General features: G+C 43.2%; 1 protein-coding gene across 20 annotated transcripts in view; it reads left to right on the forward strand.

Annotated features, from left to right (window-relative positions):
* The window catches only part of Erc2 (ELKS/RAB6-interacting/CAST family member 2), an 860,589-nt gene that overhangs the window by 162,761 nt on the left and 670,217 nt on the right, over nucleotides 1–27,611 (forward strand). For 13 of the 20 annotated variants that reach the window (XR_015639292.1, XR_015639294.1, XR_015639293.1 and 10 more), the window contains 2 exon segments: nucleotides 3,003–3,026; nucleotides 3,658–4,074. Coding sequence is in view for 14 of the 20 variants with exons in the window: in NM_170787.3 (NP_740768.1) it covers nucleotides 3,003–3,026; nucleotides 3,658–4,074 (441 nt within the window). In the remaining 6 variants the exon portion in view is untranslated. 20 annotated transcript variants of the gene reach the window in all.

Raw genomic sequence — 27,611 nt, forward strand, 5'->3', positions numbered from 1 at the left:
CCACCCAGAGATGACTTTCAGTCATGGCTCTCAGGGCATAGCATTTCTTCTGTGGCGTTGTTTGCCTACAGACCTGTGAGCTGCTGCACATAGCTTTTGCTACCCTGTCTTAGCTTGGGAATGGGCCATGCTACTAGCTCCCACTCTGTTTCCCTTGAATGCATGGATAAAAGAGACACACACAGGTTGCTCAATTTCAACTTGACTTTGGACACAATTGCTGGGCACTACTATCTCCCACCTGGAAAAGTGTGCCCTTAACAATATTCTTATCTCTGCACCTCCCACCTACCCTAAACTTTAGTTGTTAAGATACATCTGGTCCCTGCTAAATACCCCTGACCACTCACCAATAGGGGCAGCCATAGGCCGAGACTCCTCCTGAGACCTCACATGGCTGCTTGACTTTTCTCTCTCTAAAGAATTCCTCTCCTCCCTTTAATCTGTCTCTTTTCCTCCAGGGACCTGGAAGTCCCGCCTATTCCTTTCACCTTGCAATTGGCCTATGGCTTCTTTACTGACAGAACAAGAACCAGTTGGTGATCAGGACCTTAGCATCAGAACCGCCCCTACAGTGAGCTATTTCTTCTTCCTCTTATTTTATATTTTATGAGTCTGAGAGATAGAGGGTAAATTATACTGAATGGATAAACGGACCTTCTCTTCTTCCCTTAAACCTGGCACTTGCTGTACTGTCTTTGTTATTCCACTCAGGAATAAGATAGCCATTAGAGTGAGCCCTACTTTGTAGATGTGAAAACAGGGGAGCGGTGTTGTAGACAGCTTGCCCACCCAGGGACAGCTCCTTTGCTGTCAGCTTGCCAGTGTAGACACCTGTGATCAGAGCATGTCCACAGATTTCGTTTGGAGCCTCCTTCAGGGTTATACACGGGCGATGTGAAAACAAATAAAGAGACAAAGACAAAAGCAAACATTATTCTTAGCTGCTCTCAAGAATTCTCACCATCCATCCAATTTCCATTCTCACCATCCCGATTGATTACGTGTGTCTGTAAATTAACTTAGATCAACTCGGGAACCCAGGGCATCATCAAAGGACAAAGCCATGCTAACTTAAAGCATATTTAAAGCACGCCCTCAGGTGCAGGACAGAAGGTTTACACGCTACAACACAATCTGTTTTGATTGGCTTAGAGATGGATCGTTGGTGGAAAAAGAGTATATGACCCTGTAGGCTTAGTTCATATTTTCTGTGACTGTTTTATTAAGGTTAAAATTTATTTAACTTACGGTTTGCCTCTGTAAGTACAGACTGTCAGTGTTCATAGATTCTCAGAGCTGTGCAACCAGCACCACTCTCTAGCTTGAGATTATGTTTCTCACAGCAGCAGGAAACATCATAGTGGTCAGTAGTTACATCTTTTTCATTACCTGGCACTCCCTAATTTACCTCCAGCTGTGAATTTGCTTATCTGGATGGATTGTAAGTAGAATTGAACTATTTGTGAACTTTCGTGATTGGCTTCTTCTTTTGTGTAGACATAACATTTTCAGAGTCATTCTTAAGCTAAATCACCCACATTTGTGACCAAATTGGATAGATCATATTTATGCACTGATTAATTAATGGACAAATAGATTACTTGCACTTTTTTGGCCAGTGTATACAATGCCGCTAAGAATATCTGTTCGAAATCAGTTGGTAAATGGATAAATAAGAGTTAGCATATTTTTTATCTTGGAATAAAATTCAGTTATAGAAAGGAATGAAGTTCTGATGCTAAAGCAGGCCTTAAATGCTGAATGCATATGAACCCAAAGAAACCACTTATTTCATGATTTCACTGATAAAGAATGTCTTTCAAATTTATAGAGACAGAAAGAAGATGCTTGGCTCCCAGAGCTTTGGTCCTGGGAAGGAAATGAAAGGTGGATTGCTAAAGGATGCATGGTTTCTTAATGTGCTGATAAACATGATAAAAATCATGTTGATGGTTGCACAGCCTTGTGACTAAAGACCCTGAAACTCATATTTACAAGATTGTGTTATATCACAAAGTAATCAGTAATCTATGTCAATATGGAACGCTGAGTGCCCTCTGAGGCACCGGGGCACTCGGCTAAGAAGGAGAATGCTGTCCTTCTGTGTGCTCTAGGACCTTCTCCTTCCTCAGTGTGAAGGGGAAATGGAACTCCTCAAGAACAATGCAGCAGCACGCCACACTCGTGCTAGCTTCTGGGTGGAGGCTACATTCAGAAAGATCTCAACCTCTGGGTATCAGCCATAGGACTTCAGACAGATTTCAAATGTTGTCTCTTCCAATGTTTATATAACTAAGGCGTGGGATTATCTGTGCCTTACAACACTGTGAGTCCCCGTGGGCAGGAGTCCTGTCTTACGTCCAGCTTGATTTCTCTGCTTAACCTTGTGGTCTGGCTCGCAGGCAGGATTATGTGTCTGTGAATGAATGAGTAATTGCTATTTTTGAAGCCTCTTGGTATGTCCCTGGGCAAAAATCATCTTCAGGCTCGTGGCTGTAGCCTCGGAGCAGCCCGAGGTTGGTCTAGAATTTAAGACACGAATCCACCAATGGACGTCCTTCAAGGGTTTCTTTTTTTTTTGCAACTGTTAACTACTCTCTCTGGTGTTTTCCAATGTGGTGACTGGAAACAATGTTTCAGCACTCTAGAGTGTTGTGATTTCCTCTCTGGTAAGATATCCAAAACTTGCGGTTGGGTCAGAGTCAGAGAGAGGGAAATAAAAGGCTATTGAACTAAGCCTTGATTGGCTTTTTTTCTTTCTTTTTCTTTCCTTTGCCCCCTCCCCCCACTTTTTTCTTTTTGCGTTGATCCAGCATCAAAGCTCTGAATTGTGTGTAGCTTATGGGTGTTGGCTTAATGGGATTTTTTTTTCTTTTCTTTTTCTTCTGTGGAGGTACTCTGTGTTAAGTTCTTTCTGTTGAATATCCTTTGCTTGCACTGGACTTTTCTTTATGTTGATTTTTTGCTTCATTTTTTTTTTCATTTCCCATGCTGTTCAGTTACTGGACGCCAGAAGAACGAAGGTTTGTCTGCTCTTTGCTGCTTGTTTGCTTTCCTTCCCCTGCCCCTCGTGTTTGAACGTGCTTGTCTGTGTCTCCATTTATTCCCTTTTGCTTGCAGAGGCAGTAATCCTGTTTACTAAACCTGTTCACAGCTTTATTTGTAAAAAAAAAAATAAAGTCCTTGTTTGTGTCTGCTTGTAGTAGATGCTATTATTTTCATTTTTAAATGGATATGCATTTATCATGGAAAATAATGGATAAAGAACACCTTAGGAAACAGGGAATACTGAGTCTGGAGTGTTGTAGGCCTAAGAAGGTGTGTTTCATGAAAGTTTCCCTCTAACCCTTTCCCTTCCTAAACTAAGCACCGTAGATGTATAATTCCCTTGTGGTTGACACTAATATACCGTTTCTGTGTGTGTGTGTACATTTCTCTTCTCCTAAGACATTCAGAAAGCATCACTGAATTAATTCCCCTCTTCATGTGCTGTCCCATGCTTCTGAAGTCACCGAGGAGGACTTCATGGCTGGCCCCTTGGACCTCATGATTAACATTCCATCGTCATGGTGTGGCGGCGGCAGCTTGATAGCGCTTGGCCTTTTCACTAACTCTTTCTCCCTTCTCCTCCCCACTCCATCTTTCTCACTGTAGCACCTGCAGTTGACCATCCAGGCCCTTCAGGATGAACTGCGGACCCAGAGAGACCTCAACCACCTCCTGCAGCAAGAGAGTGGCAACCGAGGAGCAGAGCATTTCACCATCGAGCTGACGGAGGAGAACTTCCGCAGGCTCCAAGCCGAACACGACAGGCAGGCCAAGGAGCTGTTCCTTCTGCGGAAGACATTGGAAGAAATGGAGCTAAGGATTGAAACACAGAAACAGACTCTCAATGCCCGCGACGAGTCCATTAAAAAGCTCCTGGAGATGCTGCAGAGTAAGGGCTTGCCATCGAAAAGCCTAGAGGACGACAACGAGCGCACACGGCGGATGGCCGAGGCTGAGTCTCAGGTCAGCCACTTGGAAGTGATTTTAGACCAGAAGGAGAAGGAAAACATCCACCTGAGAGAGGTAAGAACCTTGCGTTAGATACTGAAGTACGTAATTACACTGTTTCTCAGGTCGGAAAATGTCTACAGTCTCCCCCTCACTTCCCCTGCTAACAGCTCGCTATCTGTGCCCGTGGCTGTTAAAGTAGAACTTCGTGGGAGCATTTTTCTGCGCTCACTGTACCCGTGTTTGATTATTAATCAAAGCCTGTGCAGCACATGGTAACGCTAAGGTGCTTTATGGTCACTTTTCCACGGATGGCTGTGGTTTTGGGGGGCTTTTAGGTACAGGTCTGTTTAAGCCTGGTTGTCAAATATGTCTCTAAAGAAACAAAACAAATAAGATGATTAACACAGTGACCCAAAGCGTTCTTATAACTAAATTAGGGACAGAGTTTGTGGAAAGCCAAACACATGTGTTCTTTTTTCCTTTCCTTTCCTTTCCTTTCCTTTCCTTTCCTTTCCTTTCCTTTCCTTTCCTTTCCTTTTCTTTCTTTTTTTCTTTTTTGAGACTAATGTTCTAATGTACAGACCAATGCCAAACATCTGGGTTTAACGTAATCCTTGTCTGCATTTACATTTGTCTAGAACGTTCTGTTCCAGGGGTTCTGAATATGTTTCACCCGTAGTATATTAAATCATTCGAAGTCCTTCACAGGCAGTTAGTTTCTCTGGCTAGCCACCATCACTGAATGCTGAGATGCTCAGATATCTGAGAATTTATGGTTCGTTAAAGCTTAGGGGAGAAAAATGTGTGTCAGCCAGCGTTTGAAATCGTTGCCACAGTTTTCTTGCTACTGTGGTAAAGATGGCTCTGACAGCGTCTTGTAAGCAAAGCTGCTAAAGGGAGACACATGCTGCATGGCGAACTACAGTCCATATGACAGCATTAGATATGTCTTTCAAAACATTGGCAGCACTGAAGACGGACTTCAGAGTAGACTAGAGCGCTTGGGATTGAGCACCTGTTTAGATGGGCAGCTACCTCGAGAGTTCCTTGTGTGATGTTAAGGAAGAATGGCTTCCTTGTTGAGATCTGTCAAGATATCCGCTGTCGGTAATCGTGTTTGTGTTTGCTTGGGGGATTTTAGTGGACTTTGGTATTTCTCAAACCTAAAGTCCTCTAGTCCGAATCTCCCTTATTTCATTTTCACGAGGTCTTAGCCACATATTTTGGAAACCACATGGCTTTGGTTTTGTGTTAAGATACCTAGAGGCGTTTTGTTGGGTCTGCTCTTCCCACCCGAATTCTGAGAGTGTAAATGTGATGGGCGGATTTCCAAAAGGATCTTCTGTGGTCCCTACCGCTTAGAATTCACCCCTTGTGTGATTTCCTCCTTTGGAGGACTGGCTCATTCTGGAGACTTCTATCTAAAAGATAGAGTATGGCAGAGACAGCGGATGTTGATGCCACTCCCATGGTAGGGTCACACCAGACCGAAGCTTCTACCTTGAAAGCAGACCCTCTTGCCTTCAGAGTATTTTGCTAAAACGAACTGTTGTATAGAAAGGCCAGAGTGTAGGTTATGAGAGCAGCTCTGAGCTGACATCCAGTGAGGAGAGGAGGTACTAGCATGGATGCTAACGATGGGAACTACAGATAGCCACAGTTAGTTACCTTCAGACGAGACAGGTGCTAGGCCGATGCCTCCGTTACAGCCTTGTGAGACATCCTGAAGCAAAGGACCCAGCTAAGCTGTGCCTGGTCTCTTCCATTGGGAAAATACCTATGAGGTAGTGAACATATGCTTTTCGAGTCGATTAATTTGGGATTAACCTGCCGTGCAGCAGTGTGTGGCTAATACAATGGAGCAGAAGCCAAACCCTTGTTTCTCTTTTCGAACCTCCAAGCCAGTTTACAGAAGAGCAATGTAAACTATGATTTGCATAAAGACTGGCTAGGGTTTGAAACGTTATTCATGTTATTTCAGAATTGTGGTTGCAGAGCATCTCTATGGTTAGCAAAAGCTGCTGCCTCATTTTAAGGCCAAGGTCTGATGTTATATATGTAGCTAGAGTGGGATGCCAGAGAAACCACCAGCCGTAGCATCCCCTGCCCCCATGGGTTCCTGTGGTCAGGGAGGAGCCTCTGTCCTCCCGCTTTAGATTCTGTTTCTAAGTAGCACTTAATAGACGGCGCCTTGCTTTGTCTGTGTGCCCAGTTCCATGTGGAAGAAGAGAAATGCAGTCCGTGCCTTAGTTGATTGGTTCTCACAGAAGAAGCGGAGCGTGGCTAGAGTCTTGATGTCAGTTTGAGAGTTTCAGAAAGTGCAGCCTGCACATGAGCTAGTTTCGGTGGTCATCAGACCAGTCAGTGGACGGCCCCAAGAGAAGGGGCAGATTGTAGAAGATTGTGGTAGTCTGCGAGGCCCTTTGTTAAAGTTTTAGGAATTCGGGGAGGCTGCTGTTGAGCCATTGATAACCTGAAAGTGGTCACGGTTAGAATATTTTTACACGTTAGAAACTGACAAATGCCACTTTTAGGTTACACAAGACTCCGACGCCTCTCTTCCAAGTAGACTCTGTTGCCTCCTCAGTTTTCCTACGTTGATGGAGCAGGCTGATCTGTGAAGAGGTGGGTGTGGAAGTCCGCTGAGCGAACCTCCAGCCAACATATGGTGAGGCCCAGCAGGACTCATTCCACTCCTAAGGCTCACTCCTGAAGTCTGTCTACCTGCACAGTGCTGAAGAAAGCACAGGGGGTCTCATTAATGTGTTAGCAAGAAGGGGCATTTCAGAGTCTAAACGTTAGAAACTGGGAGAACTATGACTTTAAGTTCACTAGCCATTCACAGTTCAGACATTTCCAGAAGTAGCAAAGTGATTGGCATTGTAGAGATACTCTATGCTGACCCATTGAAATCTCGGAGCCACTTCATTCATTCGGCAACTCACTTATTCATTAGTTAGGGTAATCATTTGTTCGTGTGCTTGAGACAGGGTGTATTTAGTATTCCAGATTAATTTAGAATATATGCATGCATGTATGTATGCATGTGTACATATATGTATGCGTGTATATGTATGTATGTGCATATTATGTATGCATGTGTGTATGTATGCATGTATACATGTGTACGTACATCTGTATGTATGTATGGGTGTATGTATGTATTTGTGTATGTATGTGTGTGTATGTATGTGTATGTTCGTATGTATGTATACATGTATGTGTGTATGTATATATGTGTGTATGTGTATGTGTGTATGTATGTGTATATATGTGTGAATATGTATGTATGTATATATGTATGTATATATGTACGCATGTATGTGTGTATATGTATGTATGTGTGTATATTTGTATGCATGTATGTGTGTATATGTATGTATGTGTATATGTGTGTATGAATGTATGAATGTATATATGTATGTGTATGTATGTGTATCCTATATAGCCTAAGCTCACCTCAAGTTTGTCATCTTCCTGCCTTAGCCTCTGTGTGCCATTATGTGTAGTACACATTATGTAAATTTTTGTCAAATATCTATTTGAAAGTATGGAATTATAACTGATAGCTACAATTCCATATTTCTATTTCTGTAGTGATTTCTATTGTGAGAAATAGGTGGGAAATAGAGAAGAGTTATGAAAAAGACAGAGAAACATGTGGCCCAGGGGAGGCCAGTCTCCAGTGCAGTGGTTGGGGAAGGTGTCTTGCAGGGTTGTGATCATGACCTGAGACCTGGATGGGAAAGGAGTCGGCCAGGTAAGGACCTCAGAGGACTGATTTGCTCAGATGGAAAGGCCCGTGTGCTACGAGATAGGTGGAAGGAGGCAGAGGCAGGTGGAGGTAGGTAGACTAGGCATTACTATTTGTCCATCTTACCTGGGGAACAGGGACAAAGGACAGCGAGAAGCTGGCCAGTATCACACAGGTAGTAAATGGTAGAGTTGCCTTTTGAATCAGGTTGACTTAGTCTTGGCTCTTCAGTCATTTCAGTAAATCCCCTCTTAGGAGCATCTTTGCTACAGTGTTCTGGGCAAAGCAGACATATTATGGGGTGAGGGAAACAAGGGTCACTTCTAGACAGGACCTCGGAAAGGGAGAGCATCTCAAAAGCTGCGACTCACTTTTCTCTGGTTGCACTGGTATTCTCTGAAAGACATCAGGGCTGAGTTAGAGGATAAAAATCCTGCTTCTGATCTGTTATTTCTGACCTATAAAACATACAGTACACAAATACTTGTTTCCCATTACTGAAAGTCTGGGTTATTTCCCTCCATAATTACCCTTTAAGGCAAATTTCTTTGGAAGCTGTCTCTGTGTTCTCTATGGAGGCTGAGAATTCACTTCTATCACAGTATTTAATTTTTTTTTTAGTAGAACAATATGTCTTATTAACCCAGTAAGAATAACTCAGCATGAGCATAGAAATGGCCTGACCCCTGCTAATTGGAATGAATTTAAGCCAGGACTTAAAATGCATTTGAGGTTTTAACTTCAGTGCATTCCTGATTTCTTTTTCACTATGTGTAGTCCAGCCAGGTTGGAGCTGTGGTACAAGGCTGGGGATTGGAGTGCTAGTGGTTTTACGACTAATCCTCAGGCAGAGGTTGGACCCCACGTACATCCCGTGTCTAGGCCTCCTACAGTCCATTGTTCCAGGCCCTCTGGAGTTGGCAGGGATTCTACATGTGGCCGAGCAGCTTGCTTCAGTGTCCTCTTGTTTTTCTACAGTCTGGAAAAGACCAAGAGTGAAACTACTTCTTTGTGTAGCAGGAAACAACGGCAGCAGCAGCAGCAGCAACAGCATCACTGTGACGGTCTCCACTTACTTGGAACACTAAAATCATTGCCAGGCGCTACAACTGACATGTGAAGGGTTGGCCAAGACTCAGCATTACCTAGTGCGTCCTCTATTTGTTTCCACATAGGTTAATTTGTTAGGACAATGTAGGATGTGGTAATGCTTACGTTGTACTGTAGCTTTCTCTGCACACACACACTGTTCCACCTAAGCTATGTAAAGTATGGATGGCCTAACTGAAGAGAGGATATGTAGGTATTCTACGTTTAGTGTAGTTAGGGCTTCTTTGTGTAGTTGGGGCTCGTTGGAACGGCTGCACGCTAAGTTGCTTGATGGGAAAGGCCTGTCTTGTGCTGTTATGGCTATTGTTGTTTTGTGCTAACTTCTTGGGGGCTGCTAGCCTTTCTTTGCTAGTGGAAGAGCAAAGCACTCAAGTTGTTGGGGCAGTGTTTCTAATGGCGCAAGGCTAGCAAGACTCAGGACACTGGTTCTGAGTTTGCCTTCTGTGCTATGGGGGAGGCAGTGGGAAGCATATCATGAATTCATGGTCAACGTGTTTATCTAGGATGTCTCCAGGCCAGCAGAAGACTCACCAGGGCCGAGATTGTCACCTTGGTATTCTTGAGCTTTACTTCTTTTACCGATGACCTCTCTTATGTAAGCTCTCCTCAAATTTTCTACATGATACTCCAGTTATTCCCCCACCCCTACCAGAACCATGTGGCCTCATTTCCTTGAACCTGCTTGTCCTTAGTTCTGCTGACTACACCACAATGTTGCTGATACAGGCATATATAATTCTGACTCCAGAGATTCAGTACATTTCTATTTCCACTCACAAGGCTTATCACAGAAAATATTCCAAACACACACACACTTAGCATTTTATGGATAGGGTCTTTCATAAGATTTCCTTTCCCTGGATATTATAAAAATGAGCAATCGTTTCTTATGTTAATATAGTACCTTAAAAATAAATCTGATCGGTACTCTATGAGTATTCTCATGACTCAATATTGCCTGTAGCTGTTCAGCAAATATTTTAATGAATGAAAATGATTTAAAATACTTAGAGAATTTCTCAGTGGTTTATTTTGGGCACATATTGAGTCTAAATATGCAAGATACTATGAGAGTATCCTTGTCCATTTCGTGATTTCAAACACATCACGCTTCCTAATACTTACTTTGTGAGCCCAGTGCTATACCAAGTGAATGTTGCGATCACCCTTATTCTATGGATAAAGAAATCGAGGCACAAAATAGTGAGTTATTGTCCTCAAATGACATACAGCAAATGTCGGAGTGGTTGCAGCTCTGTCTGGCTTGGGGTTGTTCACTCAGAGGACATCAAGCAACACTTAGATGCTACACAATTTAAAGGGAATAGAGTTGACAACTGGATCCACTCCTGGCATGGCTGCTTCTCAAGGGTAGCAAGTCTTACCAGAAAGTTTGGGTCATCCCGCCAAAGTCATTACATGTCGCTGGTGGAACTGGGGTCCTTTCCTGGGTTCTTAGTCTTGTTGATAACAGAATTTAAGAACTGACTCACAGAGAACAATTTTACTAGAATTTAAAAGAAAACTCCAAGGCAGACAAGCTGGAATCTTGGCAACTTCTGGAAAAGGGAGAGAGAAGAGGAGAGGAGCAAACGATGCCACTTATAAGCAGCCTCATGGTGGATAAGCTACCACCTGAAGGGGAGGAAAGCTTCAGAGAAATCGTGAAAAAGTGCAAAGTGGTAGAGAAAGCATCCTTAGGCCCTGGTCAGTATTAAAAAGAAGAAGAAGGAAAAGCTACATGTTTCTGAGTGTCTTAGGTAAGATTTTACCTCTGTGAAGAGACACCATGACCGGGGCAATTTTTATAAAGAACAACACTTAATTGGGGGCTGTTCTGACCATTAGCATCGTGGTAGGAAGCATGGCAGTGTGGGGGGAGACATATTGCTGGAAGAGTGGAGAATTCTACAGCTTGATCAGTAGGCATCCAGAAGGAGGCTTCTGCAGGCAGCCAGGGGAAGGGAGGGTCTCTTCCACCCCGGGCGGAGCTTAAGCATAGGACCTCAAAGCCAGTGACATATTTCCTCCAACAAGGCCACACCTCTTAATAGAGGTGGCCACTTCTCATGGGCCAGTCACATTGAAACCACCACACTGAGTCAAGACTCGGAAAAACAGGCAGATCTAATAGAGTCTTACAGTGGCTCCATAGTTACTGTACTAGGGGGTGGGAAATCTGGGAAGACAAAGTATACTCTCTCCTTAAGGGATAGCTATCCATCCTATTTCTTTTCAAAATTTGTTTTTATTTATGCATCTCTCTATGTATGTCCATTTGTAAGTATAAGAGTACAGATGCCCATAGAGGGCACTGGACCCCCTGGAGCTGGAGTTGCAGGCAGTCGTCAATCTCCCAGGATGGGTGCAGAGAACTGAACTTAAGTCCTCTGGTAGAGCAGCAATTGTTCAAAACCGCTGGGCTCTCTTTCCAGTCGCTTTAGCATGGCTTAAGATAGCTTCGTCTTCCTAAAGGGTGGTCCCTTAGCTGGGTGATTGACTTGCCTAGTGGGAATGCTGTTTTCTACCCGTGCCAGATTCCACTCTCTTGACCAGAAGGAAACAGTTTTCTCTTTATGGCCTTTGCTGCTACTGTAGCAGAAGGATCTGATGGTAGAGAAGCACAATTAGAGAAGAGATCATCGGGTCAAGCCACAGGTATGAGAATTATACTGTTTTGGAAAACTGAGTTTGGAGCAACTGATACCCAAAAGGTGAAGGAACAGCTCAACAGACTCAGAATTACATCATTCAGATCTCTGAGTGTTAGCCACAAAGGCTTGGCTTTTACTCCTCAGACTCCAGGAAGCCTTTCAAAGCATTTGCCCTGGGAGTGTGGCATACAATATGATCCGTTGACAGTGGATCTAGGAAGGGACAAAGTCAGGGAATAAAATTGAGGCTACTTTGGTGGCCGGTAGTTTGAATCTGTGTGATGACCATGGAGGTTGAAGGGAGAGTTCATCTCTCCTTGTAGCTAAGACATTGCTCACTAAGTGCATGCTGGGAGCTTCAAGGAGGAATAGCTATCTCCTGTGAGAGTCTCTATGTGAGCAGGTGGTAGAACAGTGGGTGGGTGAGAATTCCCAGCAGGTCGCAAAGGTTGAGGGAAGACTGGATGCTGTGGCTTTGTTGACATTCTGCAGCCAAGGTCCTGATTATAGAAATAGAGATAATTATGAAGTCCTGCCCAAGGGTACAGCGCACTTCTTACGATTGGTCACTTGCAAGTTTTTTCATGCAAACGTGATAATTTGTGGCCACCAAGCCTTCAGATGTATATATACATGATCATTCTATGACCTGCCTTTCCTCATGTGCTAGAATGCCATACTTCTCCATGGTGCCTCTTTTCTGAGGAAACATTTAATTTTGACTGTGGTATCTCTTGAGATTATATGGGGTTTTCACTGACAGATGTCAATGCAATAGATTCCTTTTGTTCTAAATAAGTTCCAAACACTTCCTGAAGAATGAATACCAATGAAATATTTCAGAAAAACATGCCTTCTATACCCAAGTTAACAACACAATGCATACACAGGGAGGACTTCACAGCTTCCCCTCCTATTTCAGACAAAATAGGGGATACGCACCAATAATTCATTTCTGTTTGGGTCTTGTGCCTTGTCTTCAGACCCTAATATATTCTTTAAAGTTGGAATGCTATACACTAATTTGAAATGGGTCAGGTCTTACCCCATATTGATTTTAATGAGTGTAACTGGCTGCTTTTTACAGTATCAGACTGCTGGAGCCCCAGGAGGCCATTAGATGTAAGATAATTCCAGCTGCTGAGAAAGGTAACAAGGGGCAGATGGCTGTTGTTAGTGTAAGAGGCCATGGGAGGGCGGAGAACGTTGGGATGTTTTGCTAGGAGAGGCTGCTTGCTGTCCTTATCACCCAAGGAGCGGTGGCCCTGGTAATGGTCCTTTTGGTAGCAGACATAATTTTAATCACAATCATTATTTACTAAAACACACACCCCAAATAAAACCTCAGTCACAAGCACTTGGGGTGTGACTATGTCAGTGTTTTTTTTATAAGTGGTGGCCATGGGAGTTGAGGCAGAGTTGGCTATGACAAGGTCCTCCTGTTCCTTACTGGTAGAGAGGCTTGGTAGTATACAGAACATGCTTGCTTAATGCTCCCCACAATCCTGGAGGGGTGCTGAGGTCCTAGGAAACTTAGCTTTGATGGTGTGTAACATTTACTAAACACACACTCCAATCAGCCATTTTCTAAGAAGTTCCATTTACCAATGAGGTAGAGAGTGGTCTTTTCCTCTCAAATGAGGTAGTTGAAGTCTAGAAAGATTGTGTGACTAGTCCAGAGTCTCAGAGCAAGTACAGAAGGGTTGTGGATTCAACCTGAGGCACGTCTACTGTAGGTAATTTATTGCTAAGCACTCCTAACCACACCCGAGTTCACACACACATTTCAGTGTGATCAAGAGTAGACCACACACTAGGATTCTTGTCTTCTGACTAACTGTTCTGGATCACTGTGAAGGCTAATCTTGTCAACTTGACACACTTGGGAAGACGGAACCCCAATTGAGGAATTTCCCTCATCCTGTGGTTATGACTGCGGGACATTTTCTTGATTGCTAATTGATGTAGGAAACTCCAGCCCACAGCAGGAGGTACCGTCTCTAGGTTCATGGATGTAAGAGAGATGCTGAATGGGAGTCTTTGTCTTCATGGCGTCTGCCTCTTCCCTTGCTTGAAATCCTGCCCTGGCTTCCTTCAACAATGGACTATGGTCTGTAAGATAAAATAAACCTTTTCCTCCCCAAGCTGGCTATTGTCAGTGTTTTATCATAGCGATAGAGAACACTAGAACAGAAAAAAAAAACATTGATACTGCAAAATGCTTTTCAAGATTTCAGAAAAATGTTCTGATCTTTATTCACTGTCACATCTCTGTTTTTAATTTAAAAAAAAATCAAGGCGAGGTCCTATGTGGCTTAGAATAGCCTCAAACCTATGGAAGCCATGCAGTTCTCCTGCTGCAAACTCCTGAGCGCTTGGGTTGCGGGCATGTACCACCACACTCCGCTTCTGGTCATAGATGGCACAGGACCTATCAGATAAGATCCTCCTGATCTCTGAAGTCACTAGCAGTGGAACAAGTGAACGGTGCTTGTAAAAGGTGAATCACAGATAGGTTTGTCCAGGAAGCAGTAATGCTCTGCTCACTGAAGAAAATACAAACGTATGAGCAATTTGTAGAAAAAGGAGAAAGAGAAGTTGAAATATCACATTGAAAATTATATTTACTAATATAGCTAAGAGTTGGCAAACTATACACACACACACACATATATACACACACACACATATATATATGTATATATACATACATATATATGTATACATATATACATATATACATATATACATATATATATATATATATATATATATATATATATATATATATGACACCTAGGCACCAAATGTCATGCCTATTCCCCAAACCTGGCCTTTTATTAACAGACAATGGTGTTATTGATAAATCAACTTGTTTATTTTGGTGCTTATTTCTTTGGCAGAGTCTTGCTCTGTGACCCAGACTTATTACCTCACTCTTCTGTGTGCTGAAATTACAAGTGTGAGTCACTGTACCTGGCTGGTTTTGTTTTTGTTTTTTACCCTTCTAAGTGATTAGCTATGGAATGATTATAGTGTTCAAATGTGTAATGTTCCCTGTATTGCTTCTTAGCTTACAAAGCCTAAAATATTTACAACCTGACCCCTTAAATATGCTGACTTCTGATTCAGATAAATGAATCAGACATTTGGTTAAAAACAGCCTGTCTGCAGTTAGCTCCATCTTTCCCTGGCCTTTGAAATGTTTTTCTAGCTAGAAGACATATGTTCTGCCTGTTTTTTCTTCTTCTTACAATTATTAGGCTTGTAGTCTTGGTTCCTAGGTTCTTAGTACATTAGACATTGGCAGTTATCACCGAAGGCTGAAACTCATTCAAGGCGTCGTGGGTATTGGAAAGCAACTTAGGTGGATTACAAGGAACCATGTGGAAGTATTCCCTAACTTTACGACACACCTGAGAAATCTATCATGAAAATTCTGAGCCAATTAGGACTTCTTGGCCTAATAAACACATACACTTGGGCATTTGCCACCAAGCCTGACTACCCGAGTTTGAGCCTCAGGACCCACATAGTAGATATTATAGAAGAAAATTTTTTCTCTGACCTACACACGTAACCTGTATCACTTAACCCTGCTGTGGTGATTTGAAGAAGAACCCCACAGGTTCAGATGTTTGGATATTTGGTTTAGTAAGTGTGGTCTTATTGGCCGAAGTATCTCACTGGGGACAGACTTTGAGGCTTCAGAACCATGTGCTATTCTTAATGTGCTGTCTCCTCCATCCCTGGGGTAAGATGTGAACTCTCAGCTTGCTAGCCCCATTGCCCTGTGGGCTTACTGCTGCACTTCCCCACTGTGATGGGGATGGTTTTGTCTCCCTTTGGAACTGTATTCCTAAACAAAACCTTTCTTCCATACGTCAGCTTGGCCAAGGAGTTTCCCATAGCAGCAGAAAAGTAACAGATGAGCCTTTAAAAATATTTTTTAAATCAGACTTTCACCTTCCTTTTTTGTTTTTTCTATAATATTTTGTTTATTTAGTATAAGGACCTGCGCTTATTGATGCATCCGGTCCATGTAAGTAGGGCTTTGAATGCCTGTAGCTGCTTGAAGGCACTTACTTGGAAAAGAGCCTCTCTGTTCAGGCCAGTTGTTATAAGTTGCTTTAGATTTTCCCTTTGTAAATGCTCATTTGCTCTGTTCAGAACCCAGTCAGGAAGAAAACCTCCCCAGCTGGCCTGTGCCCCTGGGGCAGCCAGATGTCTGGTAGGGTCCCCACTTAAGCGTTGTCAGGGGAAGCCCCTGCATGTCGCTGTCTTGGCATCACGGCATTTGGGGTTTCTTGCAGAGGGGGCTGTGTTTAGCAGCACGTGGGGGTTAGGGGTGGCGGTGGGGATGCACTTTACCTACTAGATTAAGTAACACCCACCCTCACCGTCAAGTTTAGAAGAAGACACTATCAACAAATCGTGGCTTTAGACACGTGGAAGTGCCCCGGAATCACTAAATCAGCTGTGAGCTGATAGATCCTCCTGGTGGCTGGCCTAGGCCAGTGGAAAGTGCATAATTTCCCAGTCCGGTGTTCTGGAAACTTCAAGGAAGGGCAAACCGCAAACACCACACTGTAAGAGCAGGAGCCTGAAGCAGGAAACAGATGTGCTGAGTGGAGGAGGGGTGGGGCTTGCGCATGGAAAGTAACAGGAGGGAGGAAAGGGGAGAAAAGCGGGTGGGCTTGGAGGATGAGGAAGAGCGGAGGATGGGATTGAGAGATGCTGCTTCTAGTACCGGATTCCTACCTCTGTCCTTCCCTCCCTCTCAGGAAATACAGGGCTGTGTCCTGGAAAAGAAATCTAAGGGAGAGGGTGGAGGTGACATTCTATTCGGAAACGATAAGTGAAGAAGTTTGGATTTAATGAAAAGGAAGGCCATTTGATGGTCGGGAGGTAGTCACGGGCCCAAGAGGACACAGAAATCCCAATTTCTGATTCCCAGATTCACCATTATTTGGCAGTTTTATTTTATATTGAAAAGTGTTGTCTTCGCCTTCCTCAAATTGACTTTGCGTCTCCCTCTGTGCTTTCGAAGTAACATTTTTCAACATGGACTGCCCCACCCCCAGTACCACCGGGCTTCGGTCTTTCTTCAGTGTAGTGGTTTTATCACGTGGAAATGTGCCGCAGACGCTCAGAATTACCTTTCCTTTCTCTGCTTTAAAACATTATGACCACACATGCTTAGCTCTAAATACTATTAGTATTTTTATTATCGCTATTAAAAAGTCTTGCCTTGGGCAGAGCCCCACTACAGCTTAAGTAAAACTATGTATGAAATAACAGTAGGTATGTAATAAGTTACAGTAAAATCTGGACCGTGTAGGGTTTTGAGTGTAACAGAAACTTATCTTTTGACCCACTTGACCAGGTTCTCTTGTTTTAGAAAACTTTTTTCCTTTCCCTCACTGTAAAAACCATATATGGTTTTATTCAATCTCCCCCTTCCTGGGTAAACACATTACTTTTCTCTAGGCTACAGATTCTTTTCTGTTTTCTGCTTGTATCTTTGGAGGTTGTCAAGGAACCAATCTTCCAACATGAACTTGCTAGTGCATGGTTTTAACAGCTACTACTGGAGCAGAGTTATTTTCTTGCAGAGAATCACATAGATCTGCAGAAGCGTTCTTGTATTCACGTGCCCATGCTCTGTCCGGTGGGCATTTGTCACGGGAGTGCTACAATATGTGCTAGAGATCCTGTTTTAGGAAATGCTTCCACACTTAAGCATAGCTCCAGGTTGCGGGGCGTTAGTTACCACTTAAAGTTCGGTTTGCCTTGGCTTTATTATTTTCCATTGCTATTTTCTCTTTATATCTCTTGGGCAGCCTCAGACATATTTCTCTACATCAGTGGCTCCCAACCTTCCCGATGCTGCGACTCTTTAACACAGTTCCTCAAGTTTTGATGACCCCCCCCAACCATAAAATTATTTTCATTGCTACTTCATAACTGTGATTTTGCTACTTTGATGGATTGTAATTTTACTATTTTTGGAGACAGAGGTTTGCCCAAAGGGTCACTAACCTACAGATCCGGAACTGCTGCTCTAAAGAGTTCTGTGTCCACTCTCTGTAACTAGTTTTTAAAAATTAAATGTTTGTGTGTGTGTGTGTGTGTGTGTGTGTGTGTGTGTGTGTGTGCGCGTGCATAGTGCCCATGAGGGTGGTTCTGAGCTGCCCAATGTGGGTTCTAGGAACAGATCCCACTTCTGCAAGAGCAACACGTGTGCTCTTATCCACTAAGCCATCTTCCATTCCCCCTGCAGTTCTTTAACTGTTGGAGCCTAGCATCCACCTCTCTTTCAACTATGTATACTTTCTTAACTTGCTGGGACTTAATCCTGGCTTACCCAACGATCTTTGCTCTATCTTTTACACTGACATCCAAACTGGAATACATTGTAAGATGACTTTCTTTAAAGGGAGGAAGAGGTTTTTCATTCAGGTCAAGGGCACACAAAGAGACTTAAACCCTAATTATGCCTTACCAGCAATGGTTCTGGATGTTGGTATTGTATCAATGTTCCTAACTATCAACGCTATTACAGGTAGGGTGGTCTCTACTGAAGTTCTTTCATAACGCATGCCAGGCTTCAGACGGTTTTAAAGACCCAAGTCTTAGTTGTTTTCAAAAGCAGATTGCCATGTGGTGCTTGGGCCCCAGCCAGTTGCACACTTGAAACCTGAGACACTTTTAAAACGCTGCCAGGCACAAGCCTCGGTGGGTAACATTAAGATTCCTCTCAAGCAGTGTGGATGCGTAAAATGGTAGTGGGAGCTTGGTGGAAACTTAAAGGCGACGAATTGAGAGTGTTGACATTTGTCCCGTCACACTAGAGGGGGCCGGTCATCTTTGCACACACACCCCTTGGCTTGCCATCCATCAGAGAATTGTGTTTTACATAAAAGACTTGAATGTGGTTCGTAATGGTGGCACTTCTTGATGTGCAGTCACCTGGGTATACTGCACAGCACTGTATTTCTGAGGTTTTACTGGGCTTAGTGGCTAACTAAGGAAGGCTCATGGAAGCTCTCTTTGGATAGCCCTGTTGGGCGTTGCTAACAGTGCCATCATCATCGCTAGCACCTCCACTGAATGAAGAAATGCTCTAGTTGCAGACAGGTAGCTAGCTCAGCGTTGTGCTCGGTTCCTCCACAGAACAATGTTCTGAGGTGTAGATGTTGACATTTCCCCATTGTTTAAGCAGGGCAGCTGGGTAACTCGCCCAGGTCAGCACAGGGGACTTGACCCACAAAGTAACAAATGTACCACCACCTGTTGTGTGGGAGTCAAAATAAGTTTTAGTCGGTTCTTCCTACACAGTTCTTCCCTCTGGTTTGTCTGAGTTTTTATTTATTATTAGATTTCTCATGTGGTCTCCATTATAATTCCATTTAAAATTATACTTCTTCCCACATTTTGATATTTTCCCTCTCATTTTAACCGTGACCATTTCCTTGCCTTTGTGTTTCTTCTGGATTGTTCTAAGGGTTGACTTTGCTGACCCACCCCATGTAGCTATTCAGCACTTTTATTAGCAATCTGAATTTGTTAAGACTTCATGTGCAGTATAATTTGAATCACACGCTTCTCTACTTCCTATAAAGAGTAAGACAGGGCCTGCTTCTGCATGCGTCATCCCTGTGGCCTTGAAGAAAGATAAGGAAGTCAGTGGTCTTATAAAGCTGGGCTGCTCTTCCTTTCCAAACCACTGCCTTTCCTTCTCAGGCTCAAATCTTATCCGCTGGCGTTTTATAGGTCACATATTGGGGTCCAGGTGTTTGAACTGATCTGTGAAAACCCTAGGGTGACCTCTCTGTCATCTTGGTCTTACTTTGCATTTGCTTATAGGCATTATTATATTGTGCAAAAAATCTGATTTATAGGTCTTCATATACTTAAATATGACACATGTTTACTCCATGCACTGTCTGCCTTATCGTTGGTGCTCTGCCAAGAGCTGGCTTGTTACTTAACATACATATACCTGCTTCCTCTCAAGACAATTCCCTGATAATAGGAATCAGGTTTTACTTGTTTTAAGAATATTCAGCACCGGGGGTGGGAGAGATGGCTCAGCGGTTAAGAGCACTGACTGCTCTTCCAGAGATCCTGAGTTCAATTCCCAGCAACCACATGGTGGCTCACAACCATCTGTAATGGGAACTGATGCCCTCTTCTGGTGTATCTGAAGACAGCTACAGTGTACTCATATGAATAAAATAAATCTTAAAAAAAATATATTCAGCACCCTGGTCACGGCTCCTCTTCATATTGATATGTATCTGCCTCCAAGAAACACTTGGTACAACTTATGAGCAGGGATAAATCATATTCACAGGATCAGACATTAAGGGATCACTTATTTTAAAGACTCAGAGAGGGGATGGAGAGATGGCTTAGCGGTTAAGAGCACTGAATGCTCTTTTAGAGGATCCAGGTTCAGTTCTCAGCAGCACCAACATGGCAGCTCACAACTGTCTGTAACTCCAAAGTCTGACACCCTCTTACAGACATACATGTGGGCAAAACACCAATGTACATAAAAACACACACACAAACACGCACACATGCACACACGTGCACACACACACACACGCACACAGGAATGTACTCACAGTTATGCACTCCCAGGCTTTTCTTAGCCTCTGAGGCCAGTGACATGGCTTGGCTCATGGTCCACTCATTTAAGCCAATGCTGAACTGTCCCTACATGTCACTGAACCTTGTTTGTTCTACAATCTAGATATATAATTTTTTATTTAAATTTTTAATTTTTTGAGGATTTCATACATAATACCGTTTTTGCATTATTTACAACACAGCCTCTCTCCCTGCAACTCCTTCATTCCATTGCCCACTCTCTTCCAAGTTCATGATCTCTTCTTTAATCATTGTTACCTAAGTATTGTGGAATACATACATGTATACATACATGTGTACATATGTGTAAATGCAGCCCGTTGAGTCCATTTAATGTTGCTCATATGTGTATGTGTTTGGGAAAGATTCCTTGGGATTGGATAGCATGCAGGCCCCATCCTTAGATACAGAGCTATGGGCAATGAATGGGTTTGAGAAAGGGAGAAACTGCCTTCTACACACTTTTAGATTTGTCTGTGAATTTTAATTGCTATTGCTCTTACCTTTGTTTGGTCTGGTCCTCCAAGTTTGGTACCTCTTGTAATTAATTCTCATACCGCTATCAGGATCATCTGAGAGAAACATTGATCTGCTGTTTGAGCGGCTTCCAATGACTGGAGAATATGATGTGCTGCCCCTCAGAGAAGGGAACACAGGGCTTTTCCAAGCTCATCTGTTCCCTTTCCCTCCCTGTTTCCTAGCAATTTCAGACACAGGCCTGTCCCACGCGCGACTTCTCGCCGGCAAGAAACACGCGGGTACATAGAAATCCTTGCTATGACCAAACTTTATTTTAATCTTATGGAGAAGCCTCGCCGTGCCAACATGGTGCGCTTATATACACCCTAGCGCGGCGCATCCACACCTGATTGGTTGTTTACCCATGATCTCATAAGGCACGCCCCGGAGTGGGCAAAGACCTGGCACGAAGGCACTCTTGCACATGCACACACAGATAACTTCCTGAAAGGGAGTCGGCTGGCGCGGCGAAGGCTGGTGCCATCTTGTAATGGCGGAGGCTATCCTGGCCTTCCACGTGGGGCGCAGTGGAAGCCAGCGCCATCTAGTGGTGGCGAATGTTATTGCGGCCCTCTACATCTCACCCTTATAATTTATATTATTTTATAGCAGTCATGATCACCCTATCACGTGCAATGAGGAAACCTCAGCGATGTGGAAGGGCTGATCAAAGGATCAATGAGTCTCTCTCATCCCAGTGCAATGGATCCACAGATCCATGGGGTGCAGGAGCAGAGAACTCAGATACCGACTAATTCCTGAGCAAGATAACCAAATTCCAGGGGAGGGCCCTTGTACAATGGCCACAAGGGCTTGAGTGATAATGGCCTTGTCACGTTTCTGTTGAGATCTGAGTTTGCAAACCAACCATAGTATGAACACTGATCCACAGCATAGGGTTGCACCAGACAGAGCCACTCCCGATAAGTAGTGGGCACCTCATTTGGTCCTCCTCAGCTGTTACCACCAAGGGCCGTAGTCAAGCCGTTCCTATAATAAAATTAAGAATTCCCAATTGTTAGTAACTACTCCAGAAAGTTCACCCACTGTACTTGTCTAACAATAGATTGGGGGAAGATAACTCCAGACACTGCAGACACAATGTCTGCAGCAGTAATGGCTGCTACAATAGCAGTGAAAGTGTCAAGGTCTTTTCCAGGACAGTTTAGGATCAGTCATTTTTCTCTGGACAACCAGCAGACAATGGAACCATTTCTGAGATCTGTATAACCAGGACAGAGTTCCCCAGTCCACTGTAGCTTTATGCAGGTGGCTTTCTTGTGAAGCTATAGTCTGTAAAATGACAACACCAGTTACCAGTTAAGGCAGCAAGAGTCACCAGGGAAATGAAGAGGGCAGCAACAGCTGGAGTCCAGTCTTCTCCAGCAAGCAGCAGTGTACAGAGGGTCAGAGAGCGGGCCATAGTGGGACAGGACACACGCAGCGGTAACACTGACTGCAGCAATGGCAAAATCTCTGTGATGACAAAGGATGAAGAGGAATCTTTCATCTTCCTCTCAGGGCAGAGGGATGACTCCAGGGACCCGAACCACGAGAGCTGAATCTTCATGTAACCAGGATCAGCAAGTCTCAGCAACCACTCAGGCAGCTGGCACACTCTTGTAGCATCCTGTAGAAAAAACACAAACATTCCCTCTTCCCCATATAGAATATCTGGACAGGATCATGTCAATAAGTGGATCTCTCTATTTCACCTAGGCAGAAGTATGCCTAGTTGTAGGGTGCCATAAACTTTGGCATCCAAAATTTTAAAATTGAAATAAAAGGAGCATTATTTAGCATACAGGGATAACTCCCCCTTTTTATTTATTAAGATATAGTACAGATATTATTTATTAAGGTAAGTCCTCGAGGATTAAATTGAGGACACTGAGCACTTGTATTTATAAATTGACTTGTATACCAAATTATTGTCTCCAGCATTATTGTTTTGGATATATAAAGAATGAGATTTTTTGACTAATTGTTCCTATGTAAGGCCTATAATCTGTCTGGTATCATTGTCCTCCCTTGTTAAGGAGCCAAGGGAATCCAGTTTGAGTTCTTAAATGTCCTATAAAGGAACAGTACTTAGTGCTCTTAACCACTAAGCCATTTCTCTAGCACCTCACAAACTTTATTTACCTAAACATAAGCATTAATTAGAAATGTCAAATCTTGTAAATATTGTCCAATTTCAGTCTTACTAGAAATCCCTGAGCTGGCAGGGTGAGGCTGGGAGTAGAAAGTAAGCAAATGGAGTCTTCCTCTTTTCATGAGGGTGTGTTATCAACTCCATTACCATTTTTAAAGAGCTGGGTCTATGGTTTTGTTTAGTTGTGTGAGCCAGAGCACTGAAAGGACAGTGAGTTGTCAGACAATTTATACTGAAATCACTCACTGATTTCATGTAGAAAACTTGTCTCTAATAAAGCATTAAGTAATTGAAATCAATTGTAAACCACAAGCCACACATTGGCTATCAGTATATGAATTGAAAGTTTGATTTAAAAACAGTGGCTAAACTACGGAATTTAATAATCTGTGTTGAAGCAATAGAAACAAGAGAATAAACAAGTGATGTAATCATACATGTAGCCTTTTCATTAGATGAACCACCTATAAATACAGTAAGCGCATTTCCTATGGGTTGTATGCACAAATATACAGGAAGTACAAAAGCATGTAAAGAGTAAAATTATCAATTTTGTCTGAAAAATTTGTATATGTAATAGGCCAAATATCAGTATTTTGTAATAACCAACTAACTGTTGTTTGGAATAAGATATGTTTTACCAGGTTTCTTTTTAAAATACTTCCATGACTCCAGTCCACAACTCTGTACTAACACAGCTGAAGCTTTATCTCCAATGTGCATAACAAAGACCTAAGTCCTCTGGTAGGGTGAGGTACTTAGCCAATTAACATATCCTTAGAAGCTTGAAATTAGTTTCAAATATTCTTTTCTGGAGTAGTGCAACAGTTACTCCCCAAATATTAAAGCTCATTTTGAGAGCAAAGGTTTGTAGTAAAATTTTCCATATACACTGGAAGACTTAAAGTTCTAACTTCTTACATTGAAGAAGCAACAAAATTACATAATATAAGGCTGTTAGCAATCCTCTAAATCTATCTTGAAATGGCAGTTGGAGTAAGTAAACTGGCTGTAATGTTCTCACAAGTTCCAAAACCTCATCAATCCTTCGTAAATCTTGTAACAATCTCTACCTGTTTGATTTTTCCTTAATTAAAAATAAGTTTGAGTTAGTCAATGTAACACTGGCAATCCTAAATCACAATCTTTAAGTTCTCTTTGTAACACCAGAACACAGCCACAACTTTGGAAGGTCACCTGAGTTCTGAGTACGTGACTAGGCAGCTGTCCTTAGGGCAGTGGAATTAGCATCAAAATGCAGATACAAAGTTTGACTGCCAATTCCTATATATGAACGCACGATGGCGTAGTCTCTAGTACCTCAACAAAGAGACATTGTCCTAAATTCTTTTAGAAGCCTGGTTCCTAGAATAAGAATTCCATAAAAACATTACCTCAATTCAGACCTGTTTCCCTAGGTTGGCCCATGTCACATGTTATCTAGAATGACTCCATCCAGATTACCAGCTTTATGTCAACTTTCTGTTACCAATATTATACCCTTTTAACCATATCCAATAACTTGAAAGCCAATAGTCCATAACTAAGGCAAGTAGAGCATATTATACATTTAAAACCAATCAGAAACAAATTGAAGTGGCTACACATATCTTAATGTTTACACCAAACACCATTTTTACCTTTTATCTATGATTTTAAGAGAAACACCTTGTCACCTGTTGAATCAAGTAATAAGTCAGGGATTTTTCTAAGAGAAATAGCTATCAACTCTTGTATCAAGGAAGCTGAGAGGCTGTTGGCACCTTTAAGATCAGCTCGTGTAGACGCTTAGCCTCTGGGCAGCTTCTCCAGTTAATCTAGACACCTGGCTACAGGCACAGGGCTCCAAAGGCTGATTGAAGCTGTTTTTTATTCATTTGTTCCTTTTTTAAACGAGTTAAAACCAAGTCAAGGTGTGAACGACCGGCAGGTAAAGTTTTTACCATTTTTTCTTTTGAACATGAAACATAAAACATTTAAACAACGAGAAACAAAAACCACAGACATACACTGACAGACATGGGGACATCCTGGTGCACCAGAGACAAACAATAGACAAAGAGGGAAAAAACCAGATGGTGTTCACGGTGACTATCCACTCGAGTGGAGTCGATATGGACGATGGATCATCACAATTCCTGGACTAGTCCATCAATGTGTTGAAACCCAATTCCTGTAAGATACTGAGATATATTATCTGAGCAGCACGACTGACATTCGCCAATGGTATGGAAGTGAAACACAGCCCTGAATATTTTTACTCACAACCCAATTACATTAACTCCATCAAGCTGTGCACGGGCACTGAGATGTCCTTTTGTTTGATTCTCCTGAATAAATTTTCAGGCGGTCTGCTTCTATCAAGCCTAATCAGTATGACTCTGCAAAGCCGGAGCTTAAGCACACTTCTTACAGGCACAAAGACAAAATTTTTCTCCCAAAATGCTGTGTTCCTTTTATCTCCTCCCTTCTCCTCACCCGGGGCGTTCTTTCCCCAACCTTTCACTTCCGCATTGGATGCTTGAGATTGATCAGGATCCTTTTCTCGTTGCAACCTTTCACTACCCTCTGTTTCTGACACTCCGCCGCCTCGCCCTTCCCCCAACACTCTCCGCTTTGCTGTTACAGCTGGGCAGTTCCCACGCGACCTCTGATGCCGTTTGGCGGTAACTAGAAACTCAAAGGTGAATAGAAACAACCCGAGGGCGGCCAGAGCAACCATAAAGGTTTCTGCCGCATCCGGCAGAGGACTGAGCTGGAACAGATCAAGGCTAAACATAGTCTCTCAGAGTCTTACCCCCACTCATAGCTTCTGGATTTCTTCCGTGAAACGGAGGCTTCCCTTGGCACTGGCGATGATGAGGCTTTTTTGTCCCGGGTACTCGGCACCAAATGTCCCACGCGCGACTTCTCGCCGGCAAGAAACACGCGGGGACATAGAAATCCTTGCTATGACCAAACTTTATTTTAATCTTATGGAGAAGCCTCGGCGCGCCAACATGGTGCGCTTATATACACCCTAGCGCGGCGCATCCACACCTGATTGGTTGCTTACCCATGATCTCATAAGGCACGCCCCGGAGTGGGCAAAGGCCTGGCACGAAGGCACTCTTGCACATGCGCACACAGATAACTTCCTGAAAGGGAGTCGGCTGGCGCGGCGAAGGCCGGCGCCATCTTGTAATGGCGGAAGCTATCCTGGCCTTCCACATGGGGCACAGTGGAAGCCAGCGCCATCTAGTGGTGGCGAATGTTATTGCGGCCCTCTACACAGGCCTATTGGAACAGGGAACCTCTGGTCTCTGTGTCTGTGCTGGAGAGCTGCCCCTGCAGCTCCCTTCGTCCGTCCTCTGTGTGGAGGAGATTACTGTCATTGTCATTAATGTAGATAGAGCTTTTCAGTCATTCAATGTATTCCTGGTGCTATGTTAATAACTACTATGTAGTTAACTAGTGAATTTAATCTTTAGTGTAGCCCCAGTGAAGATAAGCCTATAAATATTACCTTGTTACCAATGAAGAATCTGACCACGGGGAGGTGGACTGACTACTCTGTCTGGAGCCTTTCAGGGAGTCTCAGTCAGGGTTGTTGCAAGGGCCTGTTGTCAGCTTTCTGGTTACATTGTCTCTTTTGTGCGTGCAAACAGTGCTCAGGTGGGAGAGGAGGTGTTTAGCCTGGTTTCCATGCCAGTCCCTGTAATCCTGTGCCCATCGATTAGGAGTTGATTTTGAAAGTCTCTGGGATTTTCATGGGTTACATTAAGAGGATGGTTGTGGGGACAGAATAGGAGAGGTTTCCTTGGAATAGGATCACAAACTATGATTGAAGACAAAGAGGAGGGCAGAGGTACCAGATTTAGGGAGGGAGAGGTAATGACTGGGAAGAGGTGGGTGGGAGGGTGAGAGACCAGAAAGCACAGTCTGCAAGGGCCAGAGCTCGAGTGCTCAGTTTTGTGGGTTATGTAGGGGGTATGCACAGCTAGAAAGGAACACTGTGGTGTCAGAGACCTTGTCTAGGAGGGGGCTTTGCATCAGATGGGGCCTTTGGACTGTGTATCTCCATTACTGAGAAGTTCAGTAACAGGTAGTAAGTCAGAAACTTCATGTGGCTTTTCTAGTAGCTCAAGTGTCACTTGCTTATACTTCTCCACCCAAAACTACGGGAGGTTCTAACGAGACTCTGGTTTACTCAAATCATAATTTGTTTCCTTACAGCACGCTGCAGTCAAACAATGGAACATTTAAAGACTCTGAATATTTAGCCCAAGATATTAAACCTGAACTACCTTGATGCTGTGAACAAAAAGATCCAGACGTCTAGTCCCCAGATTGGATTTGGGGACTGCATGGCTAAGGGTGCAGATGGGGCAATATCTAGCCTAGCAGGATGCTGGGGGCTGGCAGCTAGCACCACATGATCAGAGTAGGGTAAACTGTGAGCTGCTCGAACAGGAAATTAAAAGGAAAGGATCTAAAAAATCTTATCTTTTGCTTTTTCAAATGACCTTCAGTGCCGGAAAACAAAGTCCGAGGCAGAACTGCCAGGCAGCGTCTGAAGCCCTTGTTTATAATCTGCTGATTTGATTGTCTTCATATATTGAAAGTGTATTTGTGAGGAAATTAAATTCCATGATGCTCTAGTCATTGGGTATATGATATCAAAGCTTCTGTCAGTCTTTGGGGAAGGAACTTCGAAACACAGAGTCACCTTTGATCTTTGAAAATGTCGTAAGTGAACTTGTCCCTTCGTCTGCAG

This window comes from Rattus norvegicus, chromosome 16 (assembly GCF_021556685.1).
Source record: "Rattus norvegicus strain SHRSP/BbbUtx chromosome 16, alternate assembly SHRSP_T2T, whole genome shotgun sequence".
Classification (NCBI taxonomy): Eukaryota; Metazoa; Chordata; class Mammalia; order Rodentia; family Muridae; genus Rattus; species Rattus norvegicus.